The 26,139-nt window shown below is 40.5% G+C and overlaps 2 protein-coding genes across 8 annotated transcripts; both read right to left on the bottom strand.

Moving 5' to 3' along the window:
* Positions 1 to 623: 623 nt before the first annotated feature.
* Positions 624 to 10,182, bottom strand: LOC135091746 (uncharacterized). 4 transcript variants are annotated; one of them, XM_063989680.1, is made up of 9 exons: positions 9,951 to 10,180; positions 6,670 to 6,780; positions 5,943 to 6,145; positions 5,437 to 5,600; positions 3,968 to 4,093; positions 3,060 to 3,224; positions 2,611 to 2,741; positions 2,233 to 2,392; positions 636 to 1,588 (listed from the first exon to the last, which is right to left on the bottom strand). In XM_063989680.1, exons 1-3 carry the CDS (start codon positions 10,054 to 10,056, stop codon positions 5,997 to 5,999), a joined length of 366 nt encoding a protein of 121 aa, XP_063845750.1. In that variant the 5' UTR covers positions 10,057 to 10,180; the 3' UTR covers positions 636 to 1,588; positions 2,233 to 2,392; positions 2,611 to 2,741; positions 3,060 to 3,224; positions 3,968 to 4,093; positions 5,437 to 5,600; positions 5,943 to 5,996. The 4 variants fall into 4 exon arrangements, with proteins under 4 accessions (XP_063845751.1, XP_063845750.1, XP_063845749.1 ...); XM_063989679.1 differs by having other exon boundaries at positions 637 to 1,588; positions 2,202 to 2,392; positions 2,611 to 2,738; XM_063989678.1 differs by having other exon boundaries at positions 637 to 1,588; positions 2,611 to 2,738.
* Positions 10,183 to 11,096: 914 nt separating this feature from the next.
* On the bottom strand, positions 11,097 to 25,574 carry LOC135091745 (ribosome biogenesis protein WDR12 homolog). Of its 4 annotated transcripts, none has more exons than XR_010262625.1 (4): positions 17,629 to 17,846; positions 13,818 to 14,026; positions 13,338 to 13,554; positions 11,097 to 11,994 (listed from the first exon to the last, which is right to left on the bottom strand). XR_010262625.1 is itself a non-coding variant. In XM_063989676.1 (4 exons), the coding sequence occupies exons 2-4, from the start codon at positions 13,916 to 13,918 to the stop codon at positions 11,967 to 11,969; spliced, it is 294 nt and encodes a 97-aa protein (XP_063845746.1). In that variant the 5' UTR covers positions 13,919 to 14,026; positions 25,334 to 25,565; the 3' UTR covers positions 11,098 to 11,966. The 4 variants fall into 4 exon arrangements, 3 of the variants coding, with proteins under 3 accessions (XP_063845746.1, XP_063845745.1, XP_063845747.1); XM_063989676.1 differs by lacking the exon at positions 17,629 to 17,846 and adding an exon at positions 25,334 to 25,565 and having other exon boundaries at positions 11,098 to 11,994; positions 13,338 to 13,502; XM_063989675.1 differs by having other exon boundaries at positions 11,098 to 11,994; positions 13,338 to 13,502; positions 17,629 to 17,840.
* Positions 25,575 to 26,139: the final 565 nt, after the last annotated feature.

The following is a 26,139-nucleotide window of genomic DNA, read 5'->3' as shown; positions in this document are numbered from 1 at the left end:
AAGGTCGCCGAATGTGTTGTCCCAGGAGGGTTGGCTCTCCTGAGAGATGAGGCTCTTGCGGTGGAGAGGGAATGGAAGCTGTCTGGTGTTTACATCAGACAGGGCCATCTTAGAGGCAGTATCAGAAATGTAATTCACCCTAATGTCCAAGTGTGACCACCTGGAGCCTCACAGTAAATATCAGGGGAGGAGTCTTGGGCTCTGGGTTTTGGTGTAGGTCCTCCTAAAGGCTTGCCATCAGCTAGTGCATAATAATACTGTACCATCCACTCCAGTGACTTATCCTCCCACTCTCTCTCTCTCTCTCAGGGCTTTAGGATAGTTTCATAAAAAATAGAACTATAACAATTCTCAATCCATTTTAATATGACAAATATATTCTTTACACAGAACTGTTACATATATATACAACAATGTACACTCACACACTTCCACATTAAGCAAATACATTCAGGTCAAAATTCTTTCATATATATATATATATATATATATATATATATATATATATATATATATATATATATATATATATATATATATATATATATATATATATATATATATATTATGCAAAATTAATTATACAAAAAAAAAATAAATAAAATAAATAAATAAATAAATAAATAAATAAAAAGAAATAGACAAATAATAATGAAGAGGAATGAATGAATTCCAACAAAATGAGAGTGGAATTAGTTCAGGCATGGCACTGGATGATTGGAGTTACAACATAACTACTTAGAACAGGACTATACACTGAACACTATTGTAATTACATAAAATGGAATACAGAGAGAGAAATTACACATGAAAATCTGAACAAAAAGTGAAAACAGCAGCAATAAACACCACTGTAGAATGAATAATAATAAACAGGAGCAATAAACACCATTGTAAAGTCAATAAATATATACATACATAGTGTTGGACACACACACACACACACACACACACACACACACACACACACACACACACACACACACACACACACACACACGCAGATATAGTTCATCTATTCTCTGACTAGGATATGACCAAAATGTTCTCTTAGGCATCAATGTACAGAGAGAGGCACAATAGACAGGCACCCTGCAAGGCATCATCTCACTGTCACCCTCACACTCTCCACCTGTGCACTGATGAAGGTGTTAGATGAACAGATAGATAGGCTGGATATACTAATGACAAAAACTAAACTCATCTAAGATATGTAAAACAAAGAAAAAAATAAATAAAAAATTACAGCATAGAGTTAATTTTCAAGTAAACAAAATCTGACACCTACAATTTTGCATTTTCATCACTCACACACTGACAACTTCCAATATGGCCTGTTCAATGTTGTGATACAAATGTCAAGCCCCACAACTTCCACTATGGCCTACTGAATGCCATGATAAAGACGTTAAGCCTTTAAGAACACAAGCATATACCCTTCATAATCCTTCACCAGACACACTTCAGTCATCCCAGAGCCTCATCAAACACATTGCTCCCAGGACACACCAGGCATGCCTCCCCATCCATCACTACTGGAAGTTGGGCCGGCCTACTATCTCACACGGATTCCAACTGTCGTCCTCGCCTGCCGGTAAAAAAGTACTCATTAAATCCAAATGTATGGCTACCACACCTAAAAAGGTTAAACAAGTCGAGGACATCAAAATTAAGTAATGCAAGGATTATACACACTAAAGACTCAATATGCAACGCAAACTTTGATGAATTACGTGAAAAATACAAAATTTTACCCGAGTCACCCACACCCAGACACACCCAAGTACACGGGGACACTGCCAGCTACAACCACCATCACCCCCCGACTTTACAAAATGGAAGAAGAGCATAAGCAATCACTCACCACTTGTTCCCTCATCACCCTCTATCACTCCAGAACCCTCTACCAATGCAACCAATGTCTGCACATGCAACACACATGGCAGAATGGACTAGACATTATTGCATTACTGTATACAAGTGTGAAAGAAATGGAAATGCAATGATGAACCAGGATTCAATTGGTGAGTACAAGTAATGAACAAGCCAACCAAAGGAGGAACAAATTGTCTTTACACACGCGCACACACACACACTCTCTCTCTCTCTCTCTCTCTCATAGCTATATCATTACTACTTCCATATTCACCACAAAGTCACAGCCTCTCATCAACCATATTTTACGAGAATGTTTTTTGTACCATATCTGGACAATTTTCAAAACTAAATTACTTTATGTGAATTTTTTTGTTTCTTTCTTCCCCTGGAACTGAAGATCCTTAACTTCCTGGATGGCAAAGATGATACACACACTGGGTGCAGTGATATCAGGTGGAAAGGGACAGAGACAGGGTTCTTAGTGTCTTGATGCCAAACAGGAGGCAGTGAGCATCTGCAAAGAATAAATAGGATAAACAAAAATTGCTAGGGATCTGAATGGGACACCCAAGATTATACAGACAAGGCTAGATCTCTTCAATTAGTTGTGCATTAAAGCCCAGAAGCCTTGTTAAACTTTAATTATTAAAGCACCCTTGAAAAGCCTCACAATTTCCACTAAGCCTTTAAGAACACAAGCATATATCCTTCATAATCCTTAATCAGACTCACTTCACTCATCCCAGAGCCTCGTGAAACACACTGCTCCCAGGACGCACCAGGCATGCCTCCTCATCCGTCGCTACTTCAACTTGGCCCATCCTGCTATCTCACTCACGGACGCCGACTGTGGTCCTCACCTGCTGGCAAAAAGTACTCATTAAATCTATCCAAATAAAAGGCTATCAGGCTTAAACAAGTTCAGGATATTTTCTTTTACCATGTTTACCCTTTTAACCTGGGATATTTTTGCTGCTTTCCCTCCTGGCCAAGGTAAAAAAAAAGTCAAAATAAATAAATAAAAAAATACGCCCCCTCCACTTTTTTTTGGTACTTTCTTAGTACTAATTACCACCAAATTTTATTATTTTCAATTTATAGTTTATTTTACAATTAGATTTTTTTGGCAGTACCAGAAGTCCAATCATTGAATAACTTGTACAACACAAAAATTAAATTACTTTATCTGGATCTTTTTTCCTTTCTTCCCTTGGAACTGAATGATCCTTAACTTCCTTGATACTGGGGCTGGATGGCAAGGATGAAACACACTGGGTGGGGAGGAAAAGACAGGATTCTTAGTGTCTTGATGCCAGGCAGGACTGGCCCAGGCAGGTGGTGAGTATCTGCAAAGAATAAAAAGACTTAATAAAGTTGCTAGGGATCTGAATGGGTCTCCAAGATTATACAGACAAGGCTAGATCTCTTCAATTAGTTGTGCATTTTCCTCATCATCTGGAGAGGCAAATCTAAGTCTGTCTTAAGAAAAAAGTCATTTCTGTTCCATGATTATTGGGCTGAGGCTTTCAAAATGGTGTGTGATGCAGAACATTGGCCCAATCACCAGAAAAGTTTAAATATCCTAAAGTCTATATATGATGAAACTGATGACTTCTTACTCAGGGGGACTGGCCTCTTGTATTATGTAGCTAAAATGGTAGTTGACAATAGTTCTGAGTTAGGGAGTGACCACAATGGATCCCTAAGTAAGCTGAAAATATTACATAACTAAACACTAATATTTCCAGTAGTTATAAAAGTAAATGTAAGCCTTACTTCTTAAGAATGTTGTAATGTAACACCACCTGAACCTGCTAACCATTTCACACTCTCCTTGCTTCTGAACACCAAATATGTGACTATGTCATTCATATTCTTAGACACTTTGAACTTTAACAAAGACTTCTTTAAGGGCCATATTGTCAGGTTCTCAAGCATGTTTTACCATAAAAACCCAAAAGCTTTGTTAAACTATCACCTTAATTATTAAAGCACGCTTCAAAAGCCTCACAACTTCCACCATAACCTGTTGAATATCATAATAAAGATGTTAAGCCTTTAAGCATTCATAAACCTTCATCAGACTCACTTCACTCATCCCAGAGCCTCGTGAAACACACTGCTCCCAGGACACACCAGGCATGCCTTTCCATCCATCGCTACTGCAAGTTGGCACGGCCTGCTATCTCACACGGATGCCAACTGTGGTCCTCGGCTGCCGGCAAAAAGTACACATTAAACCTATCCAAATGCATGGCTACCAGACTTAAACAAGTTAAGGATATCACAAACAAGTAATGCAAGGATTATACACACTAAAAACTCAATATGCAACATAAACTTTGAGGAATTACACGAAAACTACAAAATCTTACCCGAGTCACCCACACCCAAGTACACAAGGACACTGCCAGCTACCACCACCACCACCACCACCACCACCACCACCACCCCATTTCACAAAATAGAACAGCACAAGGAACAGTGCAGAGTACCTAGTGAATCACACACCACTTGTTCTCTCGTCACCCTCAATCACTCCAGAACCCTGTACCCATGCAACCCATGTCTGCACACGCAGCACACATGGCAGAATGGACTAGACATTATTGCATTACTGTATACAAGTGAGAGAGAAATGGAAATGCAATGATAAACCACGATTTGATTCATGAGAACAGGTAATGAAGAAGCCAACCTATGGAGGAATAAGTTGTCTTTACATTCTCTCTCTCTCTCTCTCTCTCACCTATATCATTACTACTTCCATATTCACCACAAATCACAACCTCTTATCTAAAATAACACACAAGAACTGCAAACAAAACCACTTTGCTCTCTCCACACTTTCATAAGCAGTAGAGATAATTAGTCACGGTATCATGGATCTTTCCCTTCCATTGCAGCCTAACCCACAAGATCAGAGTTTTAGACACTGAAACATTTAGAATGCATCCCAGCCTCTTGTCACACACACATAAGAACATAAAGGAAGCTGCAAGAAGTAGTGGCAGTATCTGAATGAAGCCTATCTATTTCCACCTATTTACTGAACACTAGTATACCCCACAGCCTCTCATCACACACACCATCATCACACTAACATATTGCCACACCTCACGAGGCTAGTGTTCTCTGGCCATGCAGCATCTAGCTACTTCCACTCCCCAGTCACCAGTCACCAGTGCAGCAATAGGGATAGGGAGGAGAGTGGCTGAGGGTTGGAAGCACCTCTCTTGCCTCTCAGTGCTCTGCTCCACTCTCACTCTTACTCTCACTCATGTGTTCCCAAACTTTTCCTTGTCTTATGTCAATCATTTTTAACAGGCTCTTTAATAAGGTAAAAGTTTTTAAGGGTGTTTTCTTGATCTAAATCATCTTTTAATAATAATGCTGCATTATTAATGACAACAATATCATGAGAACTGAAGTAATCATCTTCTGTCAACTTGAAAAAAGATATACCACTTAACATAACCTGAGAAACTTTTTATTATTATTATTATTATTTGCAAGTAGAAAGCTTCACAATGTATATCACCAGAAAACATATATCACCTGAAAATGACAGCAGGGGTGCCTGAGCATGTACCCAGGTGACAGACTTGTCAGGGGCATGGTGGGCAGGGATGGTGAGGCTGTGGGCCCTGTCACCCTGCCCCTCTGCCAGCTCCTGCACGTACCACACATGTAGGGTATTGATGTCGCACCCTGTCAGCAGCCTGTGAGGGGAGATAAGAATGAGAGGGGGTTGGGTTAGAGTGAGGGGGTTTGTTAGGGTGAAATATTGTTCTGTAAGGTGGAAATTTGTTAGTTATGGTGCATTTAGGGTAAGAGAATGGTGTTTAGGGTGGGAAATAGTTGTCTCAGGTAAAGGTGTTACTTAGGATCTCCTTCACAACTGCTCTCTCTCTCTCTCTCTCTCTCTCTCTCTCTCTCTCTCTCTCTCTCTCTCTCTCTCTCTCTCCACCATTAGCCAGTCTCCCTCTCTCTCCCTCAGCCACACCCTCTTCCCTCCCTTTCTCTGCCTCAGCCACACCCTCTTCCCTTCCTCCCTCTCTCACCAGTGGTCTGTGGCCAGTACAGCAGACACCCAATTGTCAAGGTGGAGGGAATCCTTATGGGTAGGTGGAGGGAGCTTCTTCAAGTACTCCACCACCACCACCAGGCTCTTCCTGCTCCTCCAGTAGATCCCCAAGCTTGCCCATCAGCAGCTGTCCCTCCACCACAAACTCCAACTTGGGCAGGTCTCTTGAGGGATCCCAACCTGTGGATGTGGGATTAGGTTAGGCCAGGTTAGGTTAAGGTGTTCTGGTAAAACCTGGGGATTTTACCAGGGGATGGTGTGTGGAGGACAGGATAGGACAAGAAGACCAGTGGGAAGACTGTGGAAGACCTGGGGAGGGTGTGTGGAGGAGGACAGGGCAAGGTGACCTGTGGGAAAACTAAAAAATAATAGGAAATAGCAAAAAAGAATAAGTTTTGTTAGATAAGGTTTGGTTCCCTACCCCACACCTACTGCAATCCTGAGACCACAGCAAGGCCCCACAGCACACACTGGTTCACTCCTGCCCCTTCACAGCAAGACCATTCCCTTTCCTACACTTAATGCAATCCTGAGACCACAGCAAGATCCCACAGCTCCCTACTCCTGGAAAACACTTGCAGTGATAAGAAAGAAAAAAGAAAAAACAAAGAGAAATGTGAAATGCAAAAAAAGGAGAAAAAAGAAAAAAAAAAAGGTAAATACAATAAAATGTACAGCAAACAATAGCGTGGCACTAAACTCACTGGTCCTGCTTGGCGACAAACTTGACAAGCACGCTGCCTTCTGTCCCGCCACCAACCTGCCGGACCTCTGTTCTGCCATGCTGCTGCTGCTGCTGCTGCTGCTCCTCACCTCTGGAGGAAAGCTGTGTTTCAGTTTATGATGCTGTGGTGAAGGAGAGATGAAGACATGATGGGAAGTATGAGAGAAAGGAAGAGAAGAGAAGCAGAGAAAAAGAGGTCAGGTCAGATTAGGTTAACAATTAAGTGGAACAGGTAATAAAGTAATCAGTAAAGTACTGCGTGTGTGTTAGTATGTTGGTGTGCGGGTACTGTGGCCGCAGTACGTCACCACAAAACTAGTCCGGTGGCAGGTATTTTATTCACCATTGTATTATTGACTGATATTTTTGTTGCAGTGGAAGCAAATCAATTGTCACGTTAATATGTAATCAAAGAAGGCTTTGTGTGTGACAGATTTGTACTGCACCTAGTGCCCCCTCCCGGTTAGGTTAGACTGGTTAAGTTACGAGAGCCTAGAAATTTTGTTTTCAAAATATACCATTTTTCAAGACTGTCAAAAATGCCTCATTTTGCCTTTCCACACCCAAAAACCCTGCTTTCCCACAAGGTCCCCAAGCTTGTTGGGGATTGGTTAGAGAAAAAAAAGATGGGGTGCATTGTAATAAACTGCAATTTTACCGCTTGGCCACACGCTATAGCACGCCCAGGCCACAACACCAACACAGAAATAAACCAACAAATAAAATCACACACAATTTCTGAGACAGGCACCACGACTCACTTCCTCTCCTATTACGTACACCACTCTACCACCACCACCGTCACTACTATTGCTGCTAATACTCTTACTACTGCTCCACTCCTCCTATCACTCCAGTTGGTGATGCTAACCATTTACAATTACAGTTGAAAAACCGCTCTCATCTCTTCAAACCTCGCCAATGTTTACACACATGGCGGGGCACAGAGTAGTGTCTAGTCTTCACCCCGGGACGGTAACGTTCATTTTTGAGATTTCAGTAACTCTCCTCTTTTTCAGGGTGCTTTCTAAAGTTTATTTTTGTTGTGTTCATTCTGGCATGGTTTTCATCATTCTCTATCTCCATTAATTACTCACTCATTTTCATATTTTAACTATTATTCAAGAGCTTAGAAAAATATGCCCCTCTTGTAAGATGGAGATTTTGTGAGTTTCGTTTTTTTTTTTTTTTTTTTTTTTTACTATATTTGAATTATGAAAATTATCACATTTCTTTTCTCTACCTCCTCCATTTCTGCTTACATTTGTTCCTCCTGCTCTATCTATTAGTGAATCTTAAACACACGCCCTTCCTACAAGGTGGATACACACCAAGGCCTGCTGGGTTCATATCTATTGGGTGGTAATTATAACTGCAATACTCTGAAAGAGCGCTATGTCAAGCTACAGAAGCCATATGGCACTACGTAGGATTAGAATACAAAGACACTGAGGCTGTACTTATACTTCATACCAAGTGAAGCGTTATGCGTGAATTACAGAAAACACATTAAGTTGGGTAGAACAAAACTAAGAATCACGGGAAGTCAATAAGGATATCAGAGAGATAGAGGAAAGAGAGCCTGGGATGGGTGAGAAAATGGGGAGCAGTGAAGGCAGAAGAGGTGGTGGTGTGAAACAACAAGCTAACACACACACACACACACACACACACACACACACACACACACACACACACACACACACACACACACACACACACACACACACACACACACACACACACAACAACAACAGCAGCAGCAACAAGCAGGCAGGCAGGCAGAGAGAAGCAGTGACAGGCCAGGTGGTGAGCTGCAGCAGGCTTGCTCATCACCTGGCACACCCCTCGCTCCCCCTTTCCCCCTCCACACACATCAGTACACTCATTACACACACTCATCCACCATCCACCACTTATCTATGCACAAACCACCCCAATAGTGTGCTCCTTATTCTTGGAAAACGCTACAGATTAGGTTACGTTTTGTTGAAGGGAGTGGAAGGACAAGCGTCTCGGTCTGATGACGTCACGCCAGCTCATGACGTCACACGGTCCGTTTTTTACGTTCGTTATTTCATTTTGAAAATCGAATTTTTAAATACTACGTCCAGACTGGATTCCTTTATATATTTTGACTTGTCATATACTTTAACTTTTACCTAGAATATCAAAACATTTCAAGCCTCAGTAATAATAAAGAAATTTAAAATTAAGATATGAAAAAATGTTGGAACTTTGAAATTCATAAAAACAATAATCAAGCCCACAAATCTCAGTTAATGGAAATGCAGAACACTTTAAAAAATCTGAACTATCTTTAAAAATAATTTAACGTTAGTTACATCCCGAAATAAATAAATTTGATATTAATAAAACGTCGAAAAACCGACTTTTAACAGGGCTACAAGTAATTCTAAAGGCCGCATATTTACCTTAACAGCACGAAAAAACACTTTTAAAATCATAAGCGTTTTTTTAGAAGTAAGAAAATCTTAATTACAAGCTTAAATAAAAAAAAGAGTCTGACAGGGTATGAAAAATGCACCAGGAAACGACCCTTATATACGTATAAAACGCCTAAAAAATTAACATATTTCACTGTACAGAATTAAGAAAAACACTTCAAAAATAACGAAATAATTTTAAAAACCATAAAAACTTATTTAGAAACCGAAATAAAACAGTTAAGAAAAATATAAAATAATTGGAATATCGACAGGTTCCAACCCGGCTATCCAATATGGCGGCGGTCCCGGTAGAGAAAAAAGCCACTAGTCTGCCTTATTTACGCCTTCATCACAACAAAATCAGGCACTGATGTTTATATCTGATCCGCGGATATCAAAACAGAGTCATGTGGCTCCATTTAGTGACAGGATTTACTTACGATTAGTGAGGGATGTAGCAAATAATGGCGGATATATAGGGAAAGCCTGCCTCCATCTCAGCTTATAAGATTTTGAAAAATTAAGTTTGGGTGGTTTTTAATATTGTCGTAGTTAATTTGTGAGTATTTGTAATGAAGATTAAAAACATTAATAGAAACGTGCAATATTGAGTCATGAATGTATTCCTAACGGGAAGAAAATACGTATGAGCCTTAAATAAAAACGAAGATAAAAACAATGTTTCAATAGAAATTTCCTTAAACATGGACACTAACCTAACTCTCCTGGTTCGTTATTATGCGTGACACACTTATTATAAGGAAAACATTATCAAACTCCGCCAGCTAGACAAGCGGTGGCTGTTACTTACCAATATTCTGAGTCTCCCTGGCCCTCCTGACAAGCTGCTGGCCCTCACAGGCACTTCCCGCCAAGCAGCAAGCCTGCACCAGCACACAGTGGTAGTCATGGCCCATGTCACTGTCCTGTTCAGCGAAAATCCAGGTTAAATAAGGCAGCGGCACATGTGAGCCTTCCTTTCACCGTCCCTCCTTGTATGACGTCTGCTCACCCTCCTCCCTTCTTCTACCAAGCAGCACCGCACTACACACCCATCCACCAATCCACAAAATAGTATTTTCTCTTCCAATAATATACATCAACTTCACTCATATCATAATATACTAATACAAAATAAAAGACAATCAAGTGTAAACATGTAAAACTAAATTATAAGCTATTATAACCGTATTTATCAAAGTATCCACATATCACTAATCAAAGCGCTAAATTTGAACTGATCCAAGCGGTGCTTACACTCACAATGTCTCTTCTATTGTATGACCTTATGTGAAGTCATTAAAGAAGACCCATAGACGCGATGCAGAGAAGGTCGCCGAATGTGTTGTCCCAGGAGGGTTGGCTCTCCTGAGACATGAGGCTCTTGCGGTGGAGAGGGAATGGAAGCTGTCTGGTGTTTACATCAGACAGGGCCATCTTAGAGGCAGTATCAGAAATGTAATTCACCCTAATGTCCGAGTGTGACCACCTGGAGCCTCACAGTAAATATCAGGGGAGGAGTCTTGGGCTCTGGGTTTTGGTGTAGGTCCTCCTAAAGGCTTGCCATCAGCTAGTGCATAATAATACTGTATCATCCACTCCAGTGACTTATCCTCCCACTCTCTCTCTCTCTCTCTCTCTCTCTCTCTCTCAGGGCTTTAGGATAGTTTCATAAAAAATACAACTTATAACAATTCTCAATCCATTTTAATATGACAAATATATTCTTTACACAGAACTGTTACATATATATACAACAATGTACACTCACACACTTCCACATTAAGCAAATACATTCAGGTCAAAATTCTTTCATATATATATATATATATATATATATATATATATATATATATATATATATATATATATATATATATATATATATATATATATATGCAAAATTAATTATACAAAAAAATATAAATAAAATAAATAAATAAATAAATAAATAAAAAGAAATAGACAAATAATAATGAAGAGGAATGAATGAATTCCAACAAAATGAGAGTGGAATTAGTTCAGGCATGGCACTGGATGATTGGAGTTACAACATAACTACTTAGAACAGGACTATACACTGAACACTATTGTAATTACATCAAATGGAATACAGAGAGAAATTACACATGAAAATCTGAACACAAAGTGAAAACAGCAGCAATAAACACCACTGTAGAATGAATAATAATAAACAGGAGCAATAAACACCATTGTAAAGTCAATAAATATATACATACATAGTGTTGGCCACACACACACACACACACAGGTATAGTTCATCTATTCTCTGACTAGGATATGACCAAAATGTTCTCTTAGGCATCAATGTACAGAGAGAGGCACAATAGACAGGCACCCTGCAAGGCATCATCTCACTGTCACCCTCACACTCTCCACCTGTGCACTGATGAAGGTGTTAGATGAACAGATAGATAGGCTGGATATACTAATGACAAAAACTAAACTCATCTAAGATATGTAAAACAAAGAAAAAATAAATAAAAAATTACAGCATAGAGTTAATTTTCAAGTAAACAAAATCTGACACCTACAATTTTGCATTTTCATCACTCACACACTGACAACTTCCAATATGGCCTGTTCAATGTTGTGATACAAATGTCAAGCCCCACAACTTCCACTATGGCCTACTGAATGCCATGATAAAGACGTTAAGCCTTTAAGAACACAAGCATATACCCTTCATAATCCTTCACCAGACACACTTCAGTCATCCCAGAGCCTCATCAAACACATTGCTCCCAGGACACACCAGGCATGCCTCCCCATCCATCACTACTGGAAGTTGGGCCGGCCTACTATCTCACACGGATTCCAACTGTCGTCCTCGCCTGCCGGTAAAAAAGTACTCATTAAATCCAAATGTATGGCTACCACACCTAAAAAGGTTAAACAAGTCGAGGACATCAAAATTAAGTAATGCAAGGATTATACACACTAAAGACTCAATATGCAACGCAAACTTTGATGAATTACGTGAAAAATACAAAATTTTACCCGAGTCACCCACACCCAGACACACCCAAGTACACAGGGACACTGCCAGCTACAACCACCATCACCCCCCGACTTTACAAAATGGAAGAAGAGCATAAGCAATCACTCACCACTTGTTCCCTCATCACTCTCTATCACTCCAGAACCCTCTACCAATGCAACCAATGTCTGCACATGCAACACACATGGCAGAATGGACTAGACATTATTGCATTACTGTATACAATTGTGAAAGAAATGGAAATGCAATGATGAACCAGGATTCAATTGGTGAGTACAAGTAATGAACAAGCCAACCAAAGGAGGAACAAATTGTCTTTACACATGCGCACACACACACACACACACACACACTCTCTCTCTCTCTCTCTCTCTCTCTCATAGCTATATCATTACTACTTCCATATTCACCACAAAGTCACAGCCTCTCATCAACCATATCACACAAGGCCTGCAAATCAAACCACTTTCCTCTCTCCACACTTTCATAGGCAGTAGAGATAATTAGTCACGGTATCATGGATCTTTCCCTTCCATTGCAGCCTAACCCACAATATCAGAGTTTTAGACACTGAAACATTTAGAATGCATCCCAGCCTCTTGTCACACACACATAAGAACATAAAGGAAGTTGCAAGAAGTAGTGGCAGTACATGAATGAAGCCTATCTATTTACACCTATTTACTGAACACTAGCCTCTCATCACACACACCATCATCACACTAATATATTGCCACACCTCACGAGGCTAGTGTTCTCTGGCCATGCAGCATCTAGCTACTTCCATTCCCCAGTCACTCAATCACCAGTGCAGTGATAGGGAGGAGAGCAGCTGAGGGTTGGAAGCACCTCTCTCGCCTCTCAGTGCTCTGCTCTGCTCATGCTCTTACTCTCACTATCCAAGCATGTGTTCCCAAACTTTTCATCATCCTATGTCAACTATTTTTAACAGGCTCTTTAATAAAATAATAGTTTTCAAGGCTGTTTTCTTGATCTAACTCATCTTTTAATAATGCATTATTAATGCATTATTAATGAGAACATTATAAGAACTTAAGTAACAATCTTCTGTGAACTTGAAAAAAGCTATAATACATTACATAACCTGAGAAACATTTTTTTCTTATTTGCAAGTAGAAAGCTTCACAATGTATATCAACAGAAAACATAGATCACCTAGAGAATAACTGCAGGGGTGCCTGAGCATGTACCCAGGTGACGAACTTGTCAGGGGCATGGTGGGCAGGGATGGTGAGGCAGTGGGCCCTGTCACCCTGCCCCTCTGCCAGCTCCTGCACATACCACAGGTGTTGGATATTGATGTCACACCCTGTCAGCGGCCTGTGCAGGGGACGTAGGGTGAGAGGAGACTGGGTTAGGGTGAAATATTGTTCTGTAAAGTGGAAATTTGTTAGATCGGGTACAATTACGGTGAGATATTGTTGTCTTAGGCAAATGTGTTGGATAGGATCTCCTTCACTACTGGTCTCTCTCTCTCTCTCTCTCTCTCTTTCACCACTAGTCAGCTTCCCCCACTCTCTCCCTCTCACTTTTCTCTCTCTCTATCTCCCTCCCATCCATCATTAGCCAGTCTCCCTCTCTCTACCTCAGCCACATCCTTTTCCCTCCCTCCCTCCCCCACACTCCCTCTCTCACCAGTGGTCTGTAGTCTGTACAGCAGAAAACCAGTCGTCAAGGTGGAAGGAATCCTTGGGGGTGAGTGTAGGGAGCTTCTTCAAGTACTTCACTTCCACCATTCCCTCCAGGTTCTTCCTGCTCCTCCAGTAGATCCCCAAGCTTGCCCATCAGCAGCTGCCCCTCCATCACAAACTAACACTTGGGCAGGTCTCTTGAGGGGTCCCAACCTGTGAACGTGGGATTAGGTTAGGCTAGGTTAGGTTAAGGTGTTCTGGTAAAACCTGGGGATGGTGTGTGGAGGACAGGACAGACTTTTTTTTTTTTTTTTTTCCATGTAGGAAGGATACTGGCCAAGGGCAACAAAAATCTAATAAAAAAAAAATGCCCACTGAAATGCCAGTCCCATAAAAGGGTCAAAGCAGTGGTCAAAAATTGGTGGATAAGTGTCTTGAAACCTCCCTCTTGAAGGAATTCAAGTCGTAGGAAGGTGGAAATACAGAAGCAGGCAGGGAGTTCCAGAGTTTACCAGAGAAAGGGATGAATGATTGAGAATGCTGGTTAACTCTTGCGTTAGAGAGGTGGACAGAATAGGGGTGAGAGAAAGAAGAAAGTCTGGTGCAGCAAGGCCGCGGAAGGAGGTGAGGCATGCAGTTAGCAAGATCAGAAGAGCAGTTAGCATGAAAATAGCGGTAGAAGACAGCTAGATATGCAACATTGCGGCGGTGAGAGAGAGGCTGAAGACAGTCAGTTAGAGGAGAGGAGTTAATGAGACGAAAAGCTTTTGATTACACCCTGTCTAGAAGAGCAGTATGAGTGGAACCTCCCAGACATGTGAAGCATACTCCATACATGGACGGATAAGGCCCTTGTACAGAGTTAGCAGCTGAGGGGGGTGAGAAAAACTGGCGGAGACGTCTAAGAACACCTAACTTCACAGAAGCTGTTTTAGCTAGAGGTGAGATGTGAAGTTTCCAGTTCAGATTATAAGTAAAGGACAGACCGAGGATGTTCAGTGTAGAAAAGGGGGACAGTTGAGTGTCATTGAAGAAGAGGGGATAGTTGTCTGGAAGGTTGTGTCGAGTTGATAGATGGAGGAATTGAGTTTTTGAGGCATTGAACAATACCAAGTTTGCTCTGCCCCAATCAGAAATTTTAGAAAGATCAGAAGTCAGGCATTCTGTGACTTCCCTTCGTGATATGTTTACCTCCTGAAGGGTGGGACGTCTATTAAAAGATGTGGAAAAGTGCAGGGTGGTATCATCAGCGTAGGAGTGGATAGGACAAGAAGTTTGGTTTAGAAGATCATTAATGAATAATAAGAAGAGAGTGGGTGACAGGGCAGAACCCTGAGGAACACCACTGTTAATAGATTTAGGAGAAGAACAGAGACCGTCTACCACAGCAGCAATAGAACGGTTAGAAAGGAAACTTGAGATGAAGTTACAGAGAGAAGGATAGAAACTGTAGGAAGACTGTGGAAGATTTGGGGATGGTGTGAGGAGGAGGGCAGGACTGTGCGAAGTCTGTGGAAGACCTGGGGATTTTGAGATTTTACTAATTCTTGTTTTTCATGGTGCTTTCTCTAATTTTTTTTTTCTGGTGTTGATTTTGGCATTGTTTTATCATTCTCTATCTCCTCCATTAATTACTCCCTTATTTTTATATTTTAATTATTATTCATAATCTTAAAAAAAATATGCCCTTCTTGTAACATGGAGTTTGTGATAAAAATTTTGTTTTTTCATTTTTTTTTTTTAAGTTTATTTAAATTATGATGATTTTAGCGTTTTTTCTTTTCTCTAGCTCCTCCATTTCACCTTACTTTTCTTCCTCCATTTCACCTTACTTTTCTTCCTCCTGTTCCTATTTGTGAATCTTAAAGACACGCCCTTTCTACAATACACACTAAGGCCTGCTGGGTTCATATCTATTGGGTGGTAATTATAACTGTAATACTCTAAAAGAGGGCTATGCCAAGCTGCAGAGGCTATATTACACTGCGAATGCTCAGAATACAAAGACAGTGAAGGCGTACTTATACTTTATACCAAGTGAAGAGAATGGGTGAATTATAGAAAAATTATTAAGTTGGATAGAGCAACATTAAGAAACACGGGAAGTCACTAAGGACATCAGAGAGATTGATGAAAGGGAGCGTGGGTTGGGTGAGGAAACGGAGAGCTGTGAGGGCAGAAGAGGTGGTGGTGCGAAAGCCTATGCTGGGAAACACACACACACACACACACACACACACACACACACACACACACACACACACACACACACACACACACACACACAACAACAGCAACAACAACAACAACAGCAGCAGCAACAAGCAGGCAGGCAGGCAGAGAGAAGCAGTGACAGGCCAGGTGGTGAGCTGCAGCAGGCTTGCTCATCACCTGGCACACCCCTCGCTCCCCCTTTCCCCCTCCACACACATCAGTACACTCATTACACACACTCATCCACCATCCACCACTTATCTATGCACAAACCACCCCAATAGTGTGCTCCTTATTCTTGGAAAACGCTACAGATTAGGTTACGTTTTGTTGAAGGGAGTGGAAGGACAAGCGTCTCGGTCTGATGACGTCACACCAGCTCATGACGTCACACGGTCCGTTTTTTACGTTCGTTATTTCATTTTGAAAATCGAATTTTTAAATACTACGTCCAGACTGGATTCCTTTATATATTTTGACTTGTCATATACTTTAACTTTTACCTAGAATATCAAAACATTTCAAGCCTCAGTAATAATAAAGAAATTTAAAATTAAGATATGAAAAAATGTTGGAACTTTGAAATTCATAAAAACAATAATCAAGCCCACAAATCTCAGTTAATGGAAATGCAGAACACTTTAAAAAATCTGAACTATCTTTAAAAATAATTTAACGTTAGTTACATCCCGAAATAAATAAATTTGATATAAATAAAACGTCGAAAAACCGACTTTTAACAGGGCTATAAGTAATTCTAAAGGCCGCATATTTACCTTAACAGCACGAAAAAACACTTTAAAATAATAAGCGTTTTTTTAGAAGTAAGAAAATCTTAATTACAAGCTTAAATAAAAAAAAGAGTCTGACAGGGTATGAAAAATGAACCAGGAAACGACCCTTATATACGTAAAAAACGCCTAAAAAATTAACATATTTCACTGTACAGAATTAAGAAAAACACTTCAAAAATAACGAAATAATTTTAAAAACCATAAAAACTTATTTAGAAACCGAAATAAAACAGTTAAGAAAAATATAAAATAATTGGAATATCGACAGGTTCCAACCCGGCTATCCAATATGGCGGCGGTCCCGGTAGAGAAAAAAGCCGCTAGTCTGCCTTATTTACGCCTTCATCACAACAAAATCAGGCACTGATGTTTATATCTGATCCGCGGATATCAAAACAGAGTCATGTGGCTCCATTTAGTGACAGGATTTACTTACGATTAGTGAGGGATGTAGCAAATAATGGCGGATATATAGGGAAAGCCTGCCTCCATCTCAGCTTATAAGATTTTGAAAAATTAAGTTTGGGTGGTTTTTAATATTGTCGTAGTTAATTTGTGAGTATTTGTAATGAAGATTAAAAACATTAATAGAAACGTGCAATATTGAGTCATGAATGTATTCCTAACGGGAAGAAAATACGTATGAGCATTAAATAAAAACGAAGATAAAAACAATGTTTCAATAGAAATTTCCTTAAACATGGACACTAACCTAAGTCTCCTGGTTCGTTATTATGCGTGACACACTTATTATAAGGAAAACATTATCAAACTCCGCCAGCTAGACAAGCGGTGGCTGTTACTTACCAATATTCTGAGTCTCCCTGGCCCTCCTGACAAGCTGCTGGCCCTCACAGGCACTTCCCGCCAAGCAGCGAGCCTGCACCAGCACACAGTGGTAGTCATGGCCCATGTCACTGTCCTGTTCAGCGAAAATCCAGGTTAAATAAGGCAGCGGCACATGTGAGCCTTCCTTTCACCGTCCCTCCTTGTATGACGTCTGCTCACCCTCCTCCCTTCTTCTACCAAGCAGCACCGCACTACACACCCATCCACCAATCCACAAAATAGTATTTTCTCTTCCAATAATATACGTCAACTTCACTCATATCATAATATACTAATACAAAATAAAAGACAATCAAGTGTAAACATGTAAAACTAAATTATAAGCTATTATAACCGTATTTATCAAAGTATCCACATATCACTAATCAAAGCGCCAAATTTGAACTGATCCAAGCGGTGCTTACACTCACAATGTCTCTTCTATTGTATGACCTTATGTGAAATCATTAAAGAAGACCCATAGACGCGATGCAGAGAAGGTCGCCGAATGTGTTGTCCCAGGAGAGTTGGCTCTCCTGAGAGATGAGGCTCTTGCGGTGGAGAGGGAATGGAAGCTGTCTGGTGTTTACATCAGACAGGGCCATCTTAGAGGCAGTATCAGAAATGTAATTCACCCTAATGTCCGAGTGTGACCACCTGGAGCCTCACAGTAAATATCAGGGGAGGAGTCTTGGGCTCTGGGTTTTGGTGTAGGTCCTCCTAAAGGCTTGCCATCAGCTAGTGCATAATAATACTGTACAATCCACTCCAGTGACTTATCCTCCCACTCTCTCTCTCTCTCTCCCTCAGGGCTTTAGGATAGTTTCATAAAAAATACAACTTATAACAATTCTCAATCCATTTTAATATGACAAATATATTCTTTACACAGAACTGTTACATATATATACAACAATGTACACTCACACACTTCCACGTTAAGCAAATACATTCAGGTCAAAATTCTTTCATATATATATATATATATATATATATATATATATATATATATATATATATATATATATATATATATATATATATATATATATATATATATATATATGCAAAATTAATTATACAAAAAAAATAAAAAATAAAATAAATAAATAAATAAATAAATAAACAAAAAGAAATAGACAAATAATAATGAAGAGGAATGAATGAATTCCAAGAAAATGAGAGTGGAATTAGTTCAGGCATGGCACTGGATGATTGGAGTTACAACATAACTACTTAGAACAGGACTATACACTGAACACTATTGTAATTACATCAAATGGAATACAGAGAGAAATTACACATGAAAATCTGAACACAAAGTGAAAACAGCAGCAATAAACACCACTGTAGAATGAATAATAATAAACAGGAGCAATAAACACCATTGTAAAGTCAATAAATATATACATACATAGTGTTGGCCACACACACACACACACACACACACAGGTATAGTTCATCTATTCTCTGACTAGGATATGACCAAAATGTTCTCTTAGGCATCAATGTACAGAGAGAGGCACAATAGACAGGCACCCTGCAAGGCATCATCTCACTGTCACCCTCACACTCTCCACCTGTGCACTGATGAAGGTGTTAGATGAACAGATAGATAGGCTGGATATACTAATGACAAAAACTAAACTCATCTAAGATATGTAAAACAAAGAAAAAAATAAATAAAAAATTACAGCATAGAGTTAATTTTCAAGTAAACAAAATCTGACACCTACAATTTTGCATTTTCATCACTCACACACTGACAACTTCCAATATGGCCTGTTCAATGTTGTGATACAAATGTCAAGCCCCACAACTTCCACTATGGCCTACTGAATGCCATGATAAAGACGTTAAGCCTTTAAGAACACAAGCATATACCCTTCATAATCCTTCACCAGACACACTTCAGTCATCCCAGAGCCTCATCAAACACATTGCTCCCAGGACACACCAGGCATGCCTCCCCATCCATCACTACTGGAAGTTGGGCCGGCCTACTATCTCACACGGATTCCAACTGTCGTCCTCGCCTGCCGGTAAAAAAGTACTCATTAAATCCAAATGTATGGCTACCACACCTAAAAAGGTTAAACAAGTCGAGGACATCAAAATTAAGTAATGCAAGGATTATACACACTAAAGACTCAATATGCAACGCAAACTTTGATGAATTACGTGAAAAATACAAAATTTTACCCGAGTCACCCACACCCAGACACACCCAAGTACACGGGGACACTGCCAGCTACAACCACCATCACCCCCCGACTTTACAAAATGGAAGAAGAGCATAAGCAATCACTCACCACTTGTTCCGTCATCACCCTCTATCACTCCAGAACCCTCTACCAATGCAACCAATGTCTGCACATGCAACACACATGGCAGAATGGACTAGACATTATTGCATTACTGTATACAAGTGTGAAAGAGATGGAAATGCAATGATGAACCAGGATTCAATTGGTGAGTACAAGTAATGAACAAGCCAACCAAAGGAGGAACAAATTGTCTTTACACACGCGCACACACACACACACACACACTCTCTCTCTCTCTCTCTCTCTCTCATAGCTATATCATTACTACTTCCATATTCACCACAAAGTCACAGCCTCTCATCAACCATATCACACAAGGCCTGCAAATCAAACCACTTTCCTCTCTCCACACTTTCATAGGCAGTAGAGATAATTAGTCACGGTATCATGGATCTTTCCCTTCCATTGCAGCCTAACCCACAATATCAGAGTTTTAGACACTGAAACATTTAGAATGCATCCCAGCCTCTTGTCACACACACATAAGAACATAAAGGAAGTTGCAAGAAGTAGTGGCAGTACATGAATGAAGCCTATCTATTTACACCTATTTACTGAACACTAGCCTCTCATCACACACACCATCATCACACTAATATATTGCCACACCTCACGAGGCTAGTGTTCTCTGGCCATGCAGCATCTAGCTACTTCCATTCCCCAGTCACTCAATCACCAGTGCAGTGATAGGGAGGAGAGCAGCTGAGGGTTGGAAGCACCTCTCTCGCCTCTCAGTGCTCTGCTCTGCTCATGCTCTTACTCTCACTATCCAAGCATGTGTTCCCAAACTTTTCATCATCCTATGTCAACTATTTTTAACAGGCTCTTTAATAAAATAATAGTTTTCAAGGCTGTTTTCTTGATCTAACTCATCTTTTAATAATGATAATGCATTATTAATGAGAACATTATAAGAACTTAAGTAACAATCTTCTGTGAACTTGAAAAAAGCTATAATACATTACATAACCTGAGAAACATTTTTTTCTTATTTGCAAGTAGAAAGCTTCACAATGTATATCAACAGAAAACATAGATCACCTAGAGAATAACTGCAGGGGTGCCTGAGCATGTACCCAGGTGACGAACTTGTCAGGGGCATGGTGGGCAGGGATGGTGAGGCAGTGGGCCCTGTCACCCTGCCCCTCTGCCAGCTCCTGCACATACCACAGGTGTTGGATATTGATGTCACACCCTGTCAGCGGCCTGTGCAGGGGACATAGGGTGAGAGGAGACTGGGTTAGGGTGAAATATTGTTCTGTAAAGTGGAAATTTGTTAGATCGGGTACAATTACGGTGAGATATTGTTGTCTTAGGCAAATGTGTTGGATAGGATCTCCTTCACTACTGGTCTCTCTCTCTCTCTCTCTCTCTCTCTCTCTATCTCTCTCTCCCTCTCTCTCTCTCTCTCTCTTTCACCACTAGTCAGCTTCCCCCACACTCTCCCTCTCACTTTTCTCTCTCTCTATCTCCCTCCCATCCATCATTAGCCAGTCTCCCTCTCTCTACCTCAGCCACATCCTTTTCCCTCCCTCCCTCCCCCACACTCCCTCTCTCACCAGTGGTCTGTAGTCTGTACAGCAGAAAACCAGTCGTCAAGGTGGAAGGAATCCTTGGGGGTGAGTGTAGGGAGCTTCTTCAAGTACTTTACTTCCACCATTCCCTCCAGGTTCTTCCTGCTCCTCCAGTAAATCCCCAAGCTTGCCCATCAGCAGCTGCCACTCCATCACAAACTAACACTTGGGCAGGTCTCTTGAGGGGTCCCAACCTGTGAACGTGGGATTAGGTTAGGCTAGGTTAGGTTAAGGTGTTCTGGTAAAACCTGGGGATGGTGTGTGGAGGACAGGACAGACAAAGACCAGCAGGATGACTTTTTTTTTTTTTTTTTTTTCCATGTAGGAAGGATACTGGCCAAGGGCAACAAAAATCTAATAAAAAAAAAATGCCCACTGAAATGCCAGTCCCATAAAAGGGTTAAAGCAGTGGTCAAAAATTGGTGGATAAGTGTCTTGAAACCTTACTCTTGAAGGAATTCAAGTCGTAGGAAGGTGGAAATACAGAAGCAGGAAGGGAGTTTCAGAGTTTACCAGAGAAAGGGATGAATGATTGAGAATGCTGGTTAACTCTTGCGTTAGAGAGGTGGACAGAATAGGGGTGAGAGAAAGAAGAAAGTCTGGTGCAGCAAGGCCGCGGAAGGAGGTGAGGCATGCAGTTAGCAAGATCAGAAGAGCAGTTAGCATGAAAATAGCGGTAGAAGACAGCTAGATATGCAACATTGCGGCGGTGAGAGAGAGGCTGAACACAGTCAGTTAGAGGAGAGGAGTTAATGAGACGAAAAGCTTTTGATTCCACCCTGTCTAGAAGAGCAGTATGAGTGGAACCTCCCAGACATGTGAAGCATACTCCATACATGGACGGATAAGGCCCTTGTACAGAGTTAGCAGCTGGGGGGGGGGTGAGAAAAACTGGCGGAGACGTCTAAGAACACCTAACTTCATAGAAGCTGTTTTAGCTAGAGATGAGATGTGAAGTTTCCAGTTCAGACAGGACAGACCGAGGATGTTCAGTGTAGAAGAGGGGGACAGTTGAGTGTCATTGAAGAAGAGGGGATAGTTGTCTGGAAGGTTGTGTCGAGTTGATAGATGGAGGAATTGAGTTTTTGAGGCATTGAACAATACCAAGTTTGCTCTGCCCCAATCAGAAATTTTAGAAAGATCAGAAGTCAGGCGTTCTGTGACTTCCCTTCGTGATATGTTTACCTCCTGAAGGGTGGGACGTCTATTAAAAGACATGGAAAAGTGCAGGGTGGTATCATCAGCGTAGGAGTGGATAGGACAAGAAGTTTAGTTTAGAAGATCATTAATGAATAATAAGAAGAGAGTGGGTGACAGGACAGAACCCTGAGGAACACCACTGTTAATACATTTAGGAGAAGAACAGAGACCGTCTACCACAGCAGCAATAGAACGGTTAGAAAGGAAACTTGAGATGAAGTTACAGAGAGAAGGATAGAAACCGTAGGAAGACTGTGGAAGATTTGGGGATGGTGTGAGGAGGAGGGCAGGACTGTGGGAAGTCTGTGGAAGACCTGGGGATTTTGAGATTTTACTAATTCTTGTTTTTCATGGTGCTTTCTCTAATTTTTTTTTCTGGTGTTGATTTTGGCATTGTTTTATCATTCTCTATCTCCTCCATTAATTACTCCCTTATTTTTATATTTTAATTATTATTCATAAGCTTAAAAAAAATATGCCCTTCTTGTAACATGGAGTTTGTGATAAAAATTTTGTTCTTTCATTTTTTTTTTTTAAGTTTATTTAAATTATGATGATTTTAGCATTTTTTCTTTTCTCTAGCTCCTCCATTTCACCTTACTTTTCTTCCTCCTGTTCCTATTTGTGAATCTTAAAAACATGCCCTTCCTATAATACACACCAACGCCTGCTGGGTTCATATCTATTGGGTGGTAATTATAACTGTAATACTCTAAAAGAGGGCTATGCCAAGATGCAGAGGCTATATTACACTGCGAATGCTCAGAATACAAAGACAGTGAAGGCGTACTTATACTTTATACCAAGTGAAGAGAATGGGTGAATTATAGAAAAATTATTAAGTTGGATAGAGCAACATTAAGAAACACGGGAAGTCACTAAGGACATCAGAGAGATTGATGAAAGGGAGCGTGGGTTGGGTGAGGAAACGGAGAGCTGTGAGGGCAGAAGAGGTGGTGGTGCGAAAGCCTATGCTGGGAAACACACACACACACACACACACACACACACACACACACACACACACACACACACACACACACACACACACACACACACAACAACAACAACAACAGCAGCAGCAGCAACAAGCAGGCAGGCAGGCAGAGAGAAGCAGTGACAGGCCAGGTGGTGAGCTGCAGCAGGCTTGCTCATCACCTGGCACACCCCTCGCTCCCCCTTTCCCCCTCCACACACATCAGTACACTCATTACACACACTCATCCACCATCCACCACTTATCTATGCACAAACCACCCCAATAGTGTGCTCCTTATTCTTGGAAAACGCTACAGATTAGGTTACGTTTTGTTGAAGGGAGTGGAAGGACAAGCGTCTCGGTCTGATGACGTCACGCCAGCTCATGACGTCACACGGTCCGTTTTTTACGTTCGTTATTTCATTTTGAAAATCGAATTTTTAAATACTACGTCCAGACTGGATTCCTTTATATATTTTGACTTGTCATATACTTTAACTTTTACCTAGAATATCAAAACATTTCAAGCCTCAGTAATAATAAAGAAATTTAAAATTAAGATATGAAAAAATGTTGGAACTTTGAAATTTATAAAAACAATAATCAAGCCCACAAATCTCAGTTAATGGAAATGCAGAACACTTTAAAAAATCTGAACTATCTTTAAAAACAATTTAACGTTAGTTATATCCCGAAATAAATAAATTTGATATTAATAAAAAGTCGAAAAACCGACTTTTAACAGGGCTACAAGTAATTCTAAAGGCCGCATATTTACCTTAACAGCACGAAAAAACACTTTTAAAATCATAAGCGTTTTTTTAGAAGTAAGAAAATCTTAATTACAAGCTTAAATAAAAAAAAGAGTCTGACAGGGTATGAAAAATACACCAGGAAACGACCCTTATATACGTATAAAACGCCTAAAACATTAACATATTTCACTGTACAGAATTAAGAAAAACACTTCAAAAATAACGAAATAATTTTACAAACCATAAAAACTTATTTAGAAACCGAAATAAAACAGTTAAGAAAAATATAAAATAATTGGAATATCGACAGGTTCCAACACGGCTATCCAATATGGCGGCGGTCCCGGTAGAGAAAAAAGCCGCTAGTCTGCCTTATTTACGCCTTCATCACAACAAAATCAGGCACTGATGTTTATATCTGATCCGCGGATATCAAAACAGAGTCATGTGGCTCCATTTAGTGACAGGATTTACTTACGATTAGTGAGGGATGTAGCAAATAATGGCGGATATATAGGGAAAGCCTGCCTCCATCTCAGCTTATAAGATTTTGAAAAATTAAGTTTGGGTGGTTTTTAATATTGTCGTAGTTAATTTGTGAGTATTTGTAATGAAGATTAAAAACATTAATAGAAACGTGCAATATTGAGTCATGAATGTATTCCTAACGGGAAGAAAATACGTATGAGCCTTAAATAAAAACGAAGATAAAAACAATGTTTCAATAGAAATTTCCTTAAACATGGACACTAACCTAACTCTCCTGGTTCGTTATTATGCGTGACACACTTATTATAAGGAAAACATTATCAAACTCCGCCAGCTAGACAAGCGGTGGCTGTTACTTACCAATATTCTGAGTCTCCCTGGCCCTCCTGACAAGCTGCTGGCCCTCACAGGCACTTCCCGCCAAGCAGCAAGCCTGCACCAGCACACAGTGGTAGTCATGGCCCATGTCACTGTCCTGTTCAGCGAAAATCCAGGTTAAATAAGGCAGCGGCACATGTGAGCCTTCCTTTCACCGTCCCTCCTTGTATGACGTCTGCTCACCCTCCTCCCTTCTTCTACCAAGCAGCACCGCACTACACACCCATCCACCAATCCACAAAATAGTATTTTCTCTTCCAATAATATACATCAACTTCACTCATATCATAATATATTAATACAAAATAAAAGACAATCAAGTGTAAACATGTAAAAGTAAATTATAAGCTATTATAACCGTATTTATCAAAGTATCCACATATCACTAATCAAAGCGCCAAATTTGAACTGATCCAAGCGGTGCTTACACTCACAATGTCTCTTCTATTGTATGACCTTATGTGAAATCATTAAAGAAGACCCATAGACGCGATGCAGAGAAGGTCGCCGAATGTGTTGTCCCAGGAGGGTTGGCTCTCCTGAGAGATGAGGCTCTTGCGGTGGAGAGGGAATGGAAGCTGTCTGGTGTTTACATCAGACAGGGCCATCTTAGAGGCAGTATCAGAAATGTAATTCACCCTAATGTCCGAGTGTGACCACCTGGAGCCTCACAGTAAATATCAGGGGAGGAGTCTTGGGCTCTGGGTTTTGGTGTAGGTCCTCCTAAAGGCTTGCCATCAGCTAGTGCATAATAATACTGTACCATCCACTCCAGTGACTTATCCTCC

This window comes from Scylla paramamosain, chromosome 38 (assembly GCF_035594125.1).
Source record: "Scylla paramamosain isolate STU-SP2022 chromosome 38, ASM3559412v1, whole genome shotgun sequence".
NCBI lineage: Eukaryota > Metazoa > Arthropoda > Malacostraca > Decapoda > Portunidae > Scylla > Scylla paramamosain.
This window is presented reverse-complemented; position numbering and strand designations above follow the sequence as displayed.